A 14290-nucleotide genomic window follows, 5' to 3' on the forward strand; every position below is an offset into this window, starting at 1 on the left:
TGGTACGAACTACGTTAAAAATATATAAAAGGAAAAAGTAGCAGTAGCCCTCATTGTGAAAGAGTTACTTACTCCAAGAAAGTACTGCCACCTTACCTATTTCTGCCACCAAGCAGTAATGTGAGCATATTGCGTTCCGGTTTTGGAGAATAAGGGTGCTGGTGAAATTACAGGCACATGAGACTTGTCGACTTATGTCTCAGAGTGCCAGGCGCAGTGACAGCGCCCATCAAATATCTGTGACTTGGAGTTCTGAGTTTGCAACTGTTATGGACCGGCGTGTCGCTTACTACCAGATACACAACTTATTCTCCCGTCACATGGTATCATAAACAACCGAAAATATTCATGACATGACACTTTTAATCAAAGCACACGGTACAAGCAAAAAATACAGTATCTTTTTTCTTACCCGCTTTCTCACCTGACTGAACCAACAAATTTAAAATTACTCCTGTGATTGTACTCTCACAGAAGGTTGTTGATAATAACGCTCCACTCGAAGAATATCAAACTTCCAACAGAAAGTCGCGTCGTTTTCTAATATATATATAATCTTTCAAATTGGAGTTCGTGTCAAAAAAATTAATAATTTAATATTTTTTGTACATAAAAACAGCATCCAAATGTAAAATAATTAATGTGATAATTATGAAATGAAATGAAATGTTTGAAATGAAATGTTTATTTGCGTTGAATAGGCTTACAAGATGGCACTTGTTACATTCAGGTTCATCTATTCAGCCAATATATATGGCATGCAACATTTATTGTTCTAAGTATTCGTTTACACTGTAATATTCCTTAATAATTAAATATTTATACAATTCAATTGTCATTTTTGTAAAAGTCAGGTTTTTAATTTCACTTGCTTTAATGCTAAAATAAAACTTTTCACTTCTCATGCTCTTAAAGGTCGTATTTATGCTGGGCGTAGATTGCATAAAATAGGATTTAAGCTGTAGTGCATAAAATAAAAAACCATCACATTAAATATGTCTAATTGTTGTAATTTTACATTCAATTTTAATTAAATAATCGTATAATTGTAATATTGCTGTTTAATTTCTTCGCAATCGAAGTGAAAAGCAGAGTGTATAACCCATTTTACCCTCGACTTAAATATCCACTATATTCCTACTCGTCTCGGGACAAATGACGCGTTTTGTGCACTTGTTGTACAATCTACTATTGTACAACAACACACACAGTACAGTCCAGACTAGACCTGTGCTCAGTGACAATCACATCTATTGTTTTTTTTTTTAATATAAATACGCAGTATTACTATCAACCCTTCAGTGTCGTTACACGTGGATCTAAAAATTTAAAATCTTTGTCTCCGGGCGATATAAATCTAATGTCGGTTAGGGCGCTAACAATTTTATTCAGGTGAGGCTATTAATCGTGGCGTACAGCTGCGGAATAGCCAACCAAGCTGTGAAATAATGCCGACGTGACCGCGCGAGGATACGTAGTTTTGTTTTTGTTCAACTCTGCCACAATTTCCTTTAATTTTCACGCATTTTCTTCATAATATAAGTATATTGTACCTGGTATTCTGCAAAACACGAAATAAATTTATGAGGCAAGCGTGAGTGAGCAAATTGGTAAGGACCGACCGAGGCGAACTTACCTCGACCAAATTGCGGACATGCTAAAGAAAGACCTTTCTTTAGGACGTCAAACAAACAAAGGACAAACATGCATGAAAACTCGCTTAACCTAGTCAAGCACTTTCATGCTCGTCAGTTAAGAGTACTCTTGACGTGGGTTATCTTATAATAAACTAAATAGGTCCTAAATTTGGTCGTGAGAAGGTCACCTTGGTCTTTAAACTTTTTTGTAAATATAATCAAAATGTGATATTTGTGTAATTAGTGGAATTATTATTTGTAGACGATAAAACTTCGGATATTTTTTAAAGGTTTAGCTTTTATTTAGTAGGTATATAGCGAATAGCTTTAGAAATAAAATATGGAATATATAAATTAAGCACTTTTGATCATTACATTACCTTTTGGGATATTATACTTATGTGCGCAACTTAGAAATTAAAAGACTGTGGTCTCTGTCTATAATATAGAGAGAGGTGTATGTATGTATTCTGCCAACCAACGCTGAAATAAGTGGCTTCATTAGAGCATTTTTGACTCTGAATTCGTGGGCCCTTTTTTACGTACATTTCTTGCCTACTTCTGACGCAATTTCACGTAATTTCCTCACATTTTCATCTTGTTTTTATTGTTGTTGATATTTTGCGAGAGGACTCTGAAGTAAAGTATTTTATAGAAAGTATTGGATCTTTTAATCGTCTCTACTATGTAAGTTCTTTTATTTGTACAATTTGTGAAATTTTTAAATACATCTCATTCTCTTAGGCTTGATGTAATAAGATGACAACTGCCAAATAGAAACTTTTTAAGAGAGAGATTTAAATATTCTATGAACGAAATTAGTGGACAGGTTTTGTATGCCTAAATAGCACTTTTGTCATAGGATCACCTGGCTTTATTATACCAAGGTTGCGAGTTAAAATCTAACTGGAGAGAGCAACTACAACATTTTCATAATAGGTTAAATTTCAGGTTAGCCTTCTCTACTTAATCTCAGTGCCAATTTTTATTATTTTTATAATTGTTATTATTATATGCCCCGCACTAGGGAAGCCCTGTGTCGCGGGTGCCATGGAGACACACATACACAACCACAAATTACACCCAAACTCACGAGAGAAGTAAATGTAGGCCATACAAATATTTCTCTCGGCCCGGAAATCGAACCTGGGACCTCTGCGTGGAAGTCCCGCAGTAAAAAGTATTCCAGTGTAATACTGTGAAATATTAAACAATGTTTCAAGATACTACATTCAAATATTAAATATTTCTTCATGATAACATTCTGGAATATACACATGTTAAAAATAGAAATTTTATAAATTAGGTAGAAAAAACTAGCCTGAAAATTAAACAATAGTAAAACTATTAATCTCACCACTATTCAGAAATATTACAATGTACCGAAACGACAATGAACATAGCGTTGTAATAGTTGGAATGTTATACTAAGGATACGATATAAGGTTCACTAACAATTCATAAAGCACTGTCACATCTTGAGGTCAATGTTCAATGGCAAGGAATTATTATCGGATGGCGTTCAAACCATCAATTGACTTCAGGTCAGGCTATTAATCGTTACTGATAGAGGAATAGCCAAACAGAGTGTGAAATAATGTCGGCTACGTGCTGCCCAGGAGTACGTGATCGTACTGATGCATAAGGATAACGTTTCAACGGGATTGTTAGATGTTTTTTGGATTTTTATTTGCGATTTGATGCGTTACTCGGTTGAAAACTAAACGATGGATCGAAATAACAATATTGTTCATTTCACTCGTTGATTACTGGATCAATAGTACATGGTAGTGTATATAGTAGTATTTAGGGCGTTAAATAAGAAATTAACGACAAGAGCCTATTAGCAGCCCGAAGTCGAAGGCTGAGGGCGTAAAGACTCGAATTTTTTACCTGCAATATTTTTCATCATCATTTTCACACTTGCGAGGACATAGATACACCATAATGTATTTCTTGTATGAATAAATATTGCCATGAATTAATGAATAGGTTGCCGGCTATCCATCCATAGATAGTACAAATCGACTCACAGGTAGAACAAAGATCTATGTGCAAGACTACTTGTTGTCAGGACATAGTACATTTCGTTCGTTCTTCTTCGCTGTGGATGTCAGGTCGACCGTTGTTGGATTTTATATTTTCGAAACGAAGTAAGATATATAAATTCTCAAAACACCGTTACATAGGCCTTAGTTTTAACAACGAAATTATTCTCGTAACGTGTTTATGCTCTTTTCGCTATATAATCACATCGCACGCTGTTCTGCGGTTGAGTCGAAATCGAATTAAAACGCTATAAAAGGCACAAACGCATGCAGCCACAATGTATTACGAGATAAATAATTTCCAAATTCTAAAACTACTGCTGAATTTCAATTTTCAAAATAAATTTATAGAATATGGTTGAATTGCAAATGTTTAGTTTTTTTTTGTACTTCAAGTTTAAGCGAAATATTCGTTCAGATTTTTCGAGCATTAAAACTTATTGTTTAAGTCCGTGGGCATAATTTAGGACATTACGGTCGACTTTGCCTGCATGTCATGATACTGTTTACGAGCAAGTGTGACGTAAAGTTAATTAAGCTGAAAAACACGGTATAGTCGACCCGCTGGTTATCTAAAGTGTACATAATCGAGTTCTAAAATCAAAATCAAAATTAATTTCTTACGATTTTTTACGAATGTAAATCAGCCGTGGTTACCTATAAAAAAGTTCGAAACATTAGTTTGTTTGAAAAAATATACACGATTTACATCCGAAAAAAATTTTTTATTTCCTTTACTTCTTTTAGTAGCAGGAGAGCTCCGTGTGAAAGAGTTCGTCGATGGAAGTATGGCCTTCTTACCTATTTCTGCTACTAAACAGTAATGTGAGCATTCCTGCATTCCGGTAATACAGACACATGGGACTTGTCAAATTATGTATCATTATGACGCACGCTGTTGTAAATGCCCCTGAGATCTCTGACCACTCAGAGATCTTAGGGGCATTTACAACAGCGTCTGTCGCACTAGTAGTGTCACCACTACAACCTTACTACAACTGCTATGGACAGGCGTGTTGCTTACCACCAGGCGCACAACTTGTTCGTCTCGTCTCTAGGTATCATAAAAAAAATCGTAATGCATATTACGAGCTAAATTTAAATCCTAACAAAGGTATGCCGTTTGCTACAAACAATTTTAAGCAGTTAGGTAGGTAGATAATCCAGTGTCACAATATTTTACAGAGAAACATAACGAGAATTTCTAAAGTCCAGAAACACACGAAACTAATTAAGAAACAACGGGAATGGTACAAACTTCATTCATTATTTAACAGTTTGTACTATATAGGGGAATTTCATTACGGTTATGACTGCAGGTCGGTGCTATTTGTTATTCCAGAAGTGCGTATTGCAACCGACTAGATATGAAAATTTGTACTATATTGTGAAGGTGGCGACGTACTTAGATGATGAATACAATTTAAATTTATTCTCATATAACTTTGCTTTTTGCCATTTCGCATTGTCATGTCTACTCGAGATGCAAGGAATTTGAGTAGGATTCAACTATTGAATTCAATCAAACTTTATATCTGTCCTTTAGAATATGTATGTATTCAAAATTTAAAAACTTTCATTATTCATCTTTCATCATTATCTTTATCTTATGCTGCTAACAGATTGACTGCATGGTTGCGGTTGCGGATAATGCATGATGTTGATAGCGACTTCACGCATCAACTGCATGCAGTCGAAACCAACTTTATGCAGCCGAGATCGTCTGCATATCGGTAATGCGTAACGTCGTTATCAAGCGGCTGCATGAAGTTGATTACAATTTCACGCATTAACTGCAAATATAAGTCAATCTGTTAGCAACTTTAGATATTCGAAACAAAATAAAATAAGCCTATCCGATATATTTATTTATTGATGTATTTAGCGTGTATACATTGTAAATGTTGATAGTAAAATGAACCTTAGGGACTTAATCGTATTCAGCCACAAGCAAAAGTATACAATTACGATACAATAAGTAAAACAGGATATATCATTATTGAAAATGGAACTAGTTTTATTTCACACAAACCAACGAACCAAAACCCCTTTGTTTACGGCAGATATAGATTAAAAAAATAGTTTTATTTCCTACGTGTAACAATTGCGAAAATCTAAGAACTGGCTGTATAAAGAAAAAGACTTTCATAGGTTTCTCGTAAGTGACGCTACGGTAAAAATGCCGTTAAAGACCAAAAATAAAAATCTGCAACAAGCACGTAGAGAATATAATTAGGTTTGCTAACTTGTTCCGTAGCTCAGTTGCAAGAGCGATAGCCCCGGTGAAAAAGTAGCTGGTTCGTTTCTATTGATAATAATAATTATAATACCGCCTCTCCAATTAAAAAATTCAAAATTAATCTTTTAGGCCTTGGTAGAGGCGAGAGAGTCTAAAATAATAATAATAATAACTAACGAAAAGAATATGGATCGAAGGATTTTTTCTGAGTGTTCGATCTTTGTATTAATAATTATAACAAACTAGTGGAGTAATTTCACAAAAAATAATTGAATATCAATTCAATAAAAATTTAATTAATACAGTGAATAGCGACATCTCTCGCCAGGACTGGTAGCTGTAAAGGTACTAACTGGGTGATAAATCTGTCATAGATTTCTCATAGATGGCGCTACGACTAAAAAGTTGTTGAAAGACCAAGTACAAAGACACGACGCAAGCACATAGAAAAATTCGTGAGGTCCGTTGATTCATTCCGTGGCTTAGTTGGTATAGCGTCTGGCACGGTATGCAAGAGGACGTCGGTTCGAATCCGACCGGATCGAAGGAATTTTTTCTGAGTGTTTTTTCTGAGTGTTCGATCTTTGTTTTAATAATTATAACAAAGTAGTGGAGTAATTTCACAAAAAATAATTGAATATCAATTCAATAAAAATTTAATTAAGAAGAATATTTTCACAAAAAAGTCATTATAAATATCGTTATAGAAAAAAAAATCATAACATTCAACATAGAGTCATAGATATCGTTGATATTGAATAAAATAACATCAAGAAAGTATATTTTTTTTCCTAAGAGTTGGGCATTGTACTATTTTGATTTTTTCTATTGGGTCTTGATAATCCTTCTTCCCTCCTCCTTCGTCGGTCCCTCACTACTGAGGATCGTGACTTTGAGCAAGTACACCGTCTATCAATCTTCTCCACTGCTCTCTGTTTTTAGCTAGGTGGACCGCGAAGCTCTCTGGTACTGCCAGACTTTCAGCCACGTAGTCATACTATCGTCTCGAACTTCGACCTCTAGGTCGTTTGCCCTCAATCCTGCCCCTAACAATCACGCTCTCGAGACTATCAGCACTTCTGCGTGCAATGTGACCAAAGAACTGAATGCGGAACAAACAAACGAAAGATAAGCGTTTGTGATTTTGCAACTGCAATTCCTCAAGCACGAATACGTTCGTAGGATGCGCATTGCGCACTCCAGGGAGTCCTTAATAGGCGACGCCAACACCACATCTCAAAAGCGTCAATTCTTTGCCTATTCTTACTAACACAAAAAATATGTAAAGTTCAATAATTTTTGTGAAAGTACTCCACTAGTTTATTATAAAAATTAACACAAAAATCGAAAACTTAGAAAAAATTCTTCGATCCGGCTGGATTCGAACCAAAGTCTTCCAGCAAACCTAGCCAGATGGAGTAAGTTTTAGGTTCTAACGACGGTTTTAAAATATTTACACCCTGTTTTAAAATTCAATTTTACTTTAATTGAGTTTCAGTTTTAAAATTGAATTTTAAAACAGTCGTTAAACAAGTTCGCCTTAAAAATCTACGAAATGTTGCTAACGCCTTTTCTACAAAACACCAACGACATAAACATGCCAACCCCTTTTTGCGTATATCTTTACTCCACACCTCATAAAATGTGAACATTCTTTTAATGTTAACTCCACTCTACGAGTAACCTTCAAAATTACAAATTTGCAGATTTTGCACGAACGTCAAAAGCGCTCTCGCGGTTTACCCAAGTAGTAATAACGTCGGCATCTTTCGCAATTTATTATTCAATGTGACGTGTAATCAGACTGGGGGTGCTTGAGTTGAATTCGTGTTATATAAATCACAGCACAAATGCAATAAACTATTGTAACAAAATAAATAGAAAATGTATGTAGTCTTGCGTGTTAAGTTGTACATAGGTACACGGGTGCATAGGTCAAATTCTGGGTTAAGAATAAAACTTACAATAAAACAGAGGAATTGCTGGAAGTTGTTTAATAATTATTTTTACATAGGTAACCATTAATTTATAACTACTTTGAGGACCAAAACGAAGCGATTCTCTGTAATACAAGTACGCAATAATTATAATTTTTTTAATAAAAAAACCGTCGTCAAAAGTTTGATTATCGGCTTTTTTAACAGACTTTAAAAAAGGAGGAAGTTCTCAATTCGACTGTATGTTTTTTTTTGTTTTTTTTTTTGTTTGTATGTTACGCGATAACTCCGGTATTTGTGAACCGATTTTCATGATTCTTTTTTTGTTGGAAAGGGGGTACTCCCATAGTGGTCCCATTTCATTTTGAAGGATCTACCTCTAAGGGTGGCTGTTCACGCATGAAGATTCATTTTTATAAATAGCGCCAAAATTTTACTTAGGAGCAATTATTTTAATGGTTGATTTTGCTATTTCTCCAATTCAAGGCGTTTTTCTCTCAATACACTTTGAGTAGTGAGAACCGATTTTTATTATCTCCAGTGTCAAGTCCTGTATAGTGGCGAATTTAAGGATATTTCAATAAAACTTAGCAAATACACGTAATTCCACGTATTTTGAGGTCGGTTTTTTTAGTACTCTGTACTGAGATTATTATCGGATCTATTTGCCCAATTTCATTTGAATAAGTTAACGGGAAGTGAGCGAAACCGGACTCATCCTCTAATTTGCCTCCCTTAGAAGCGGAAAATTTTCTTCAAATTTAAATGGGACCAATACTGAGGTACCATCTTCCCAACAAAAAAAAACCATCAAAATCCTTTAACATACGTACAAAAAAAAATTCTGTCGAATTGATACCCTCCTCTACTTAGAACATCTAACCAAACCAGCACCAATTTCGAAAAGTTGGTTGATCTTAACGAAATCGATACCGAGTCCCTATAAACTAGCGCCAGATTAGGCAAGTGAGGTAGTCTAGGTCGAGGTTGGTTATTGACTGTTCAGGGTTTGATCAAAACAAAGTTACTCTGAAGCTGCTGCAAGCGATGTACGTGTTTTTCATTCCAATACAGTAAATTCAAAAGGTTATGGAAATTGAAATTCTGATAGTTTAGCGTGGTTTTTCTTGACATAAATTTGTAACGAGTTCTTAGGTTTTCGCCATTGCTACACATTGGAGACGAAACTATTTTTTCGGAACTAAAATCGCGTTTGTTTTTTTCAAACCAACCAATGTTTTAGGTTCTTTACAGGTCCGATCATTGACTTACAAATAAATGGACGACGGGTCTAAGACAAAAACCACGAAAAAAATGTCCCAAGTCAACCTACTCGTATTTAAACGTAGTGACACGTAAAGGAATATGAAAAAGCTAAAACGTTGAATTTAAATTGTAATGTCATCACAGTACTGTCTAATTTTGCTTGCTTCGCTGTCAGTCGAACAAACGAAGACTAAAGCGTGAATGACGCTCTGTGTACGATTTTAACGCCCTATAAGTTCGGACACTTTTTAGCGCGGACCCGACGTCCATATAATTGTAAGTCAATGGGTCCGATGATCAAAGCTAATTCCATGTCAGCATATTTTATATACGCAAACAAATATATTGATTCAATTTCGTAAAACAAAGAATTGTTGGAAACGAAAGTTGAAATAACAAATGCTAACGTACTTCAAGCATTTATAATTTTACAGTAAGTTTTTTGGAGTTCTAATAGCGTAATTTTTTTCTAAACAAACCAACGTTTCGGGTTCTTGACCAGTCCTGTCGTCACAGCTGACTCCATGTCAGCAAATATACGCAAACAAATATATGTATCAGTAATTCATTTTTGCAAAACATTTTATTCGAAACGAAAGTATATTTTTGAAACCTTTTTTTTTATATCAAGTGACGGGATGAACAAGTCGTGCACCTGATGGTACTACACGCTTGTCCATAACAATCGCAGCGCCACTCAGCTCTTTAAATCGCAAGACACAAGTTGACAAGTCACACGTACCTGTAATTTCACCAGCACATTGGTGCTGGTGAAATTACAGGTACGTGTGATTTACAAGGGTATTGACTCTTCAAAACCGGAACACAGTAATGCCAACATTACTGCTTGGCGGCGAAACAGATAAGGTGGCATTAGTTCCCTGGACGAACTCTTTCACAAGGAGCTCTACTGCTACTAAAATCATTTGGTTTTTTTTTTCACACAAACCGTTTGTTTCGGGTTCTTTACAGGTCTCATGGTCACAGCTGAATCCAAGTCAGCAGATATACATAGGCATAGCAATGAATTATTGGAAGCGGAAGTTTATTTTTGGGAACTAAAATTGTGTGTATTTTTTTTTTCAAAAGTCAACGTTTCGGGTAAAAAAATGTATTATACAATTTAGCAAAACAATAAATTCACATTATTTTGGCACTAAAATCCGAAATGTTAATTTATTTCTCGAACTAATAGTTTTAGATCTGAAATAATCTCATTACAGAGTACTAAAAAAACCGTCCTCCAAATTACGTGGAATTACGACTATGTGCCAAGTTTTATTGAAATATCCTCCTATCCTAGTTCGCCCCTACACAGGATTTGACACAGGAGATAATAAAAATCGGTTCTCACTACTCAAAGTATATTGGGAGAGAAATATGCCTTGAATTAGAGATTAGCAAAACCAACCACTAAAACAAGGATAGAATAGAATAGAAAAACATTTATTCATCGGTACATACAACACAATAACCAAAAATAGAAACACAATTACAAAAACAAGCAAAATAAAATACAGGAGGAAAATGTGAAAACCTAAAATTAAATAATAAGCTTATATATACAATGTGTTGTATGCAACCATGAAAAGGCCACGACTCAGCTTAATGCCAGTCTGGAGACTGGCGCTGTTCTTCCGTCGTATCCTTACGCATTCATGCGTCGACCGGGTCCCAAAATTAAATTCTACACAAGTAAATAAATGAGATTAAATTAATTATGTCACTACTAACATAGATTATAATATATATTAGAATAAATAAGTGCAGTAAGAAATTACAAAGATAGCTAACCTTTATTGAGAATTTTCATAGTATTAGGTGTGATATTGTGTGTCTAGTGCAAAAGAAACAATTGCTCCTTAAGCAAAATTTAGGCGCTATTTATAAAAATGAAGCTTCATGCGTGAACAGCCACCCTTAGAAATGGACGATTTTCTTCAAAATGAAACAAGAGCACTATGGAGGTATCCTCTTTCTAACAAAAAAAGAATCATGAAAATCGGTTTACAAATACCGGAGTTGTCGCGTAACATACATACAAAAAAAAACATACAGTCGAATTGAGAACCTCCTCATTTTTTAAAGTCGGTTAAAAATAGTTTCATTTCCAATTAAATTCTAACTTCAAAAAAAAACGCAGTTATTCTTATAACGTCATGACAAAAGAGTATATGAAAAGAAACAAAAAAGAGTGTAACATTGACGCACGTGTGGTGAATAAGATTTTATGATGTGCATAATGTTTGTGAAGCCTGAGGACATTCTTTACGCGTTTCTTTTTCGGGACGGCGTTGGAGTACCAGCATTTGTTTTTTGTTATCGTTGTGAAGGATAGCGCCGTAGTAAATGTTGGTCATTTATATCTCACTTTAGCGGCGATTACTGTACGACAGGAACTAATACCGTCTTAAAAAATAATCAGAATATCTGAGGCATATTTTTTCTATATCTGGATTTTGATGTAGGTGTACCTTTTGAGAAAACTAATAGAAGTAGGGCTATTCAAGGTTAGAGTGAATAGGCATTTTGTGAATAATCGCGTTAACATCATCGCTTAACGTCAAATGTGATTGTGGCCATGCGTGTATCATAGGTATTCATTCCCAACGCTACATCAAACGGTACATCGACGTAGCGTGTAACATAGCAGCTGTAGCTGGTTAAGATTTACGTGAACGGTCAGTGATCACTAAAGGATTAATTTATTAATAAACTATACATTTTATGAAAATACTAACTTGTGCAAATTTTTTGGTGTATGTTGAACAGAAAATCTATAATGTAAGAAGGCTTTCAATTAGTCTATCACTGATTTATCAATTTTTATATTCAGGATATTAGTATAGCGATTTTTTTTTCCACGTAATCATTTCATCATTTGAATAACTTTATTTATTTATTTATTTATTTATTTATTAGGCACACCAACAGTTACTACAATAAATCAAGAGTAAGTAATACATTTCACAAACTAATCTAATTGCGTAACCATTTATAGGCGAGCACCTCAAGCAAAAATAAACATGTGTGTATAAATTAAAAGGAAAAAGAAGAGGAAACAAAAAATAACAAAAACAGTTTTAACAATTCTAAGACCAAGAAACTAACTTAAAAAGATATATATATTTTTAAGCAGAATACAAAACGCAACAAATACTCAACCATGTTATCTGGTCGAACCAAGAAAAGTAAGAATATTGTTTCTAAAAACTTTCTACCTACCTACAGCCCTAATGCGATTACAGTGAATGAAAAACTTTTGATATAATATTCCTTTTTAAAATTTATATTTACTTAGGATCATATCGTCCTTTTTAGAACGAATGGACTTGATATTATAACGGGAAATAGATAAGGCAGTACTTCCCTGTATGCACTCTTTCACAAGGAGCGCTACTGCAACTAATAATCGTAATCGTCAACCGGCATTGACGAAGCATGTGCTTAGTAATACTATGTTCTGTTCTGTAGATGATGAGAATATATGATAATATTTTATTGTTGCCAGGAACTGCTTCCGTTGGAGATTCGTCTCGAGATTACAGCAAGAGAAACGCTTCACGCACTCAGGTAACCCATACCGTCAGACATAAACATCGAAAACTCCACTAAGGGTCATTAAAGGGGTTTTTATTACTTGTTAAGCAGACAGCTAATGCCTTAACATTCATTGAACCTACGTCTATTGGATGGTTTACAATTGCCTCATGTTTACTTGTGCACCAAAGTAAATTTTGTAATAGAAAATTATTTCATTAATCACAACACTTGTTCTCGCGAACTCTAAAGCCAAGATATACTGATCAACTTTGTTTGAAAGCTTGTAAAACTACCTTGAAGTACAAAAGTATTTATGTAATAACGCCAAAAATTTACAATAATGTAATACGTTGTCGACTAATACAACGTCCGAAATTTTCAAATGACAAATTCTAAAGTTTATTGTTTTGTAGTCTTTGACATTTGTATATTTTTTGACGTTATTCAAAGTAGTTATTGTTATTCAATGTAGTTAAAGAGCTTAAATTACTGACTGACTTATTGAAAAAGAAAAAAACAATATGATACATCTGGTTTGTTGAAGTGAATGTGTGTAAATAATATATCGGACACAATGAAACTGTACTTATTTTGTCACATGTCGACTTCTATACAATCTGTTTTATGAATTATGAATCATTTAAGAGTCGAGAAATACTATCACTATAATATTTACCTATAATATTATCTAAGAAATGTGGACGTGTGTCTCAAAGTAGCGATAGTCTACTTGGTAAGACGCTTAGTTCCAGTGCAGGTGGTTGTGTTATTTCTGAAAGGAAAGGTGAAGTCTAGTAAAGATTATAATTATTTATCACTTACTTTATTATTTATATTCTCACTTACTTTAGGAGTGACGGAAAACATCGTTAGACCTACATTCTGGAGAATATTTATGTAAACATTCCCCAAAATGTAGGTCTCATCACGATGTTTATCACGCTTTTCTCCAAGTTTAGTCGTCAGACTGGCCCTGCTCCTTTTTCGGCGTTATAATTATCATCGTCTATTTAGAATATGCTCAGCTATTGATTTCTTCTAAAGTTTTACCCTGTGTAGATCGTATGTATGGTAGGTAGACGATGATAATTAAAACGCCGAAAAAGACGCAGGTCCATTCTAACGACTACGCTTGGAGAAAAACGTGATAACATATATAAACCCTTCTGAACTAAAAGTACTGAATATAATGGTAAATAGTGCTTCGAGTTACTAACAAGATTTTATAAGACTTAACATATTATATGCTTGAACTAGAACGTTGGTAAATCAATTTACGTAACTTTGTAACTATAGTAGTTGAGGTAGCAATGTTGCAAACTATCTCGAAATTTCATACAACAACTAAGCTACTTACTTTACAATTCATTAAACTTTGTGATTCGCAGGGCCACACTCCTGCATACACATTGGCACACTTTCACGCTTCTGGCTGAGGAGGACATCCATTCTACCCTCTCCCTTCGAAAGGACCTTTCATCGATATTAACCGCCCAGCCGCTTAATCCTAATTGGCTTTCACTTCCATCCAAGTACTCCAGACATGCTTTGTTTAGGTAAGAAATTTTCTTATACTAAATAGCCATTGCATTTTGTTAAGTTACTTATTGGCTGGATTTT

General features: G+C 34.5%; 1 protein-coding gene across 1 annotated transcript in view; it reads left to right on the top strand.

Moving 5' to 3' along the window:
- The window catches only part of LOC113236654, a 133559-nt gene that overhangs the window by 67173 nt on the left and 52096 nt on the right, over window positions 1-14290 (top strand). Inside the window, exons 3-4 of the mRNA XM_026472816.1 lie at window positions 12639-12700; window positions 14059-14226. Coding sequence (XP_026328601.1) covers window positions 12639-12700; window positions 14059-14226 — 230 coding nt within the window. The remainder of the gene's footprint in view (window positions 1-12638; window positions 12701-14058; window positions 14227-14290) is intronic.

This window comes from Hyposmocoma kahamanoa, unplaced genomic scaffold, assembly GCF_003589595.1.
Source record: "Hyposmocoma kahamanoa isolate Upper Pololo Valley unplaced genomic scaffold, ASM358959v1 92, whole genome shotgun sequence".
Lineage (NCBI taxonomy): Eukaryota > Metazoa > Arthropoda > Insecta > Lepidoptera > Cosmopterigidae > Hyposmocoma > Hyposmocoma kahamanoa.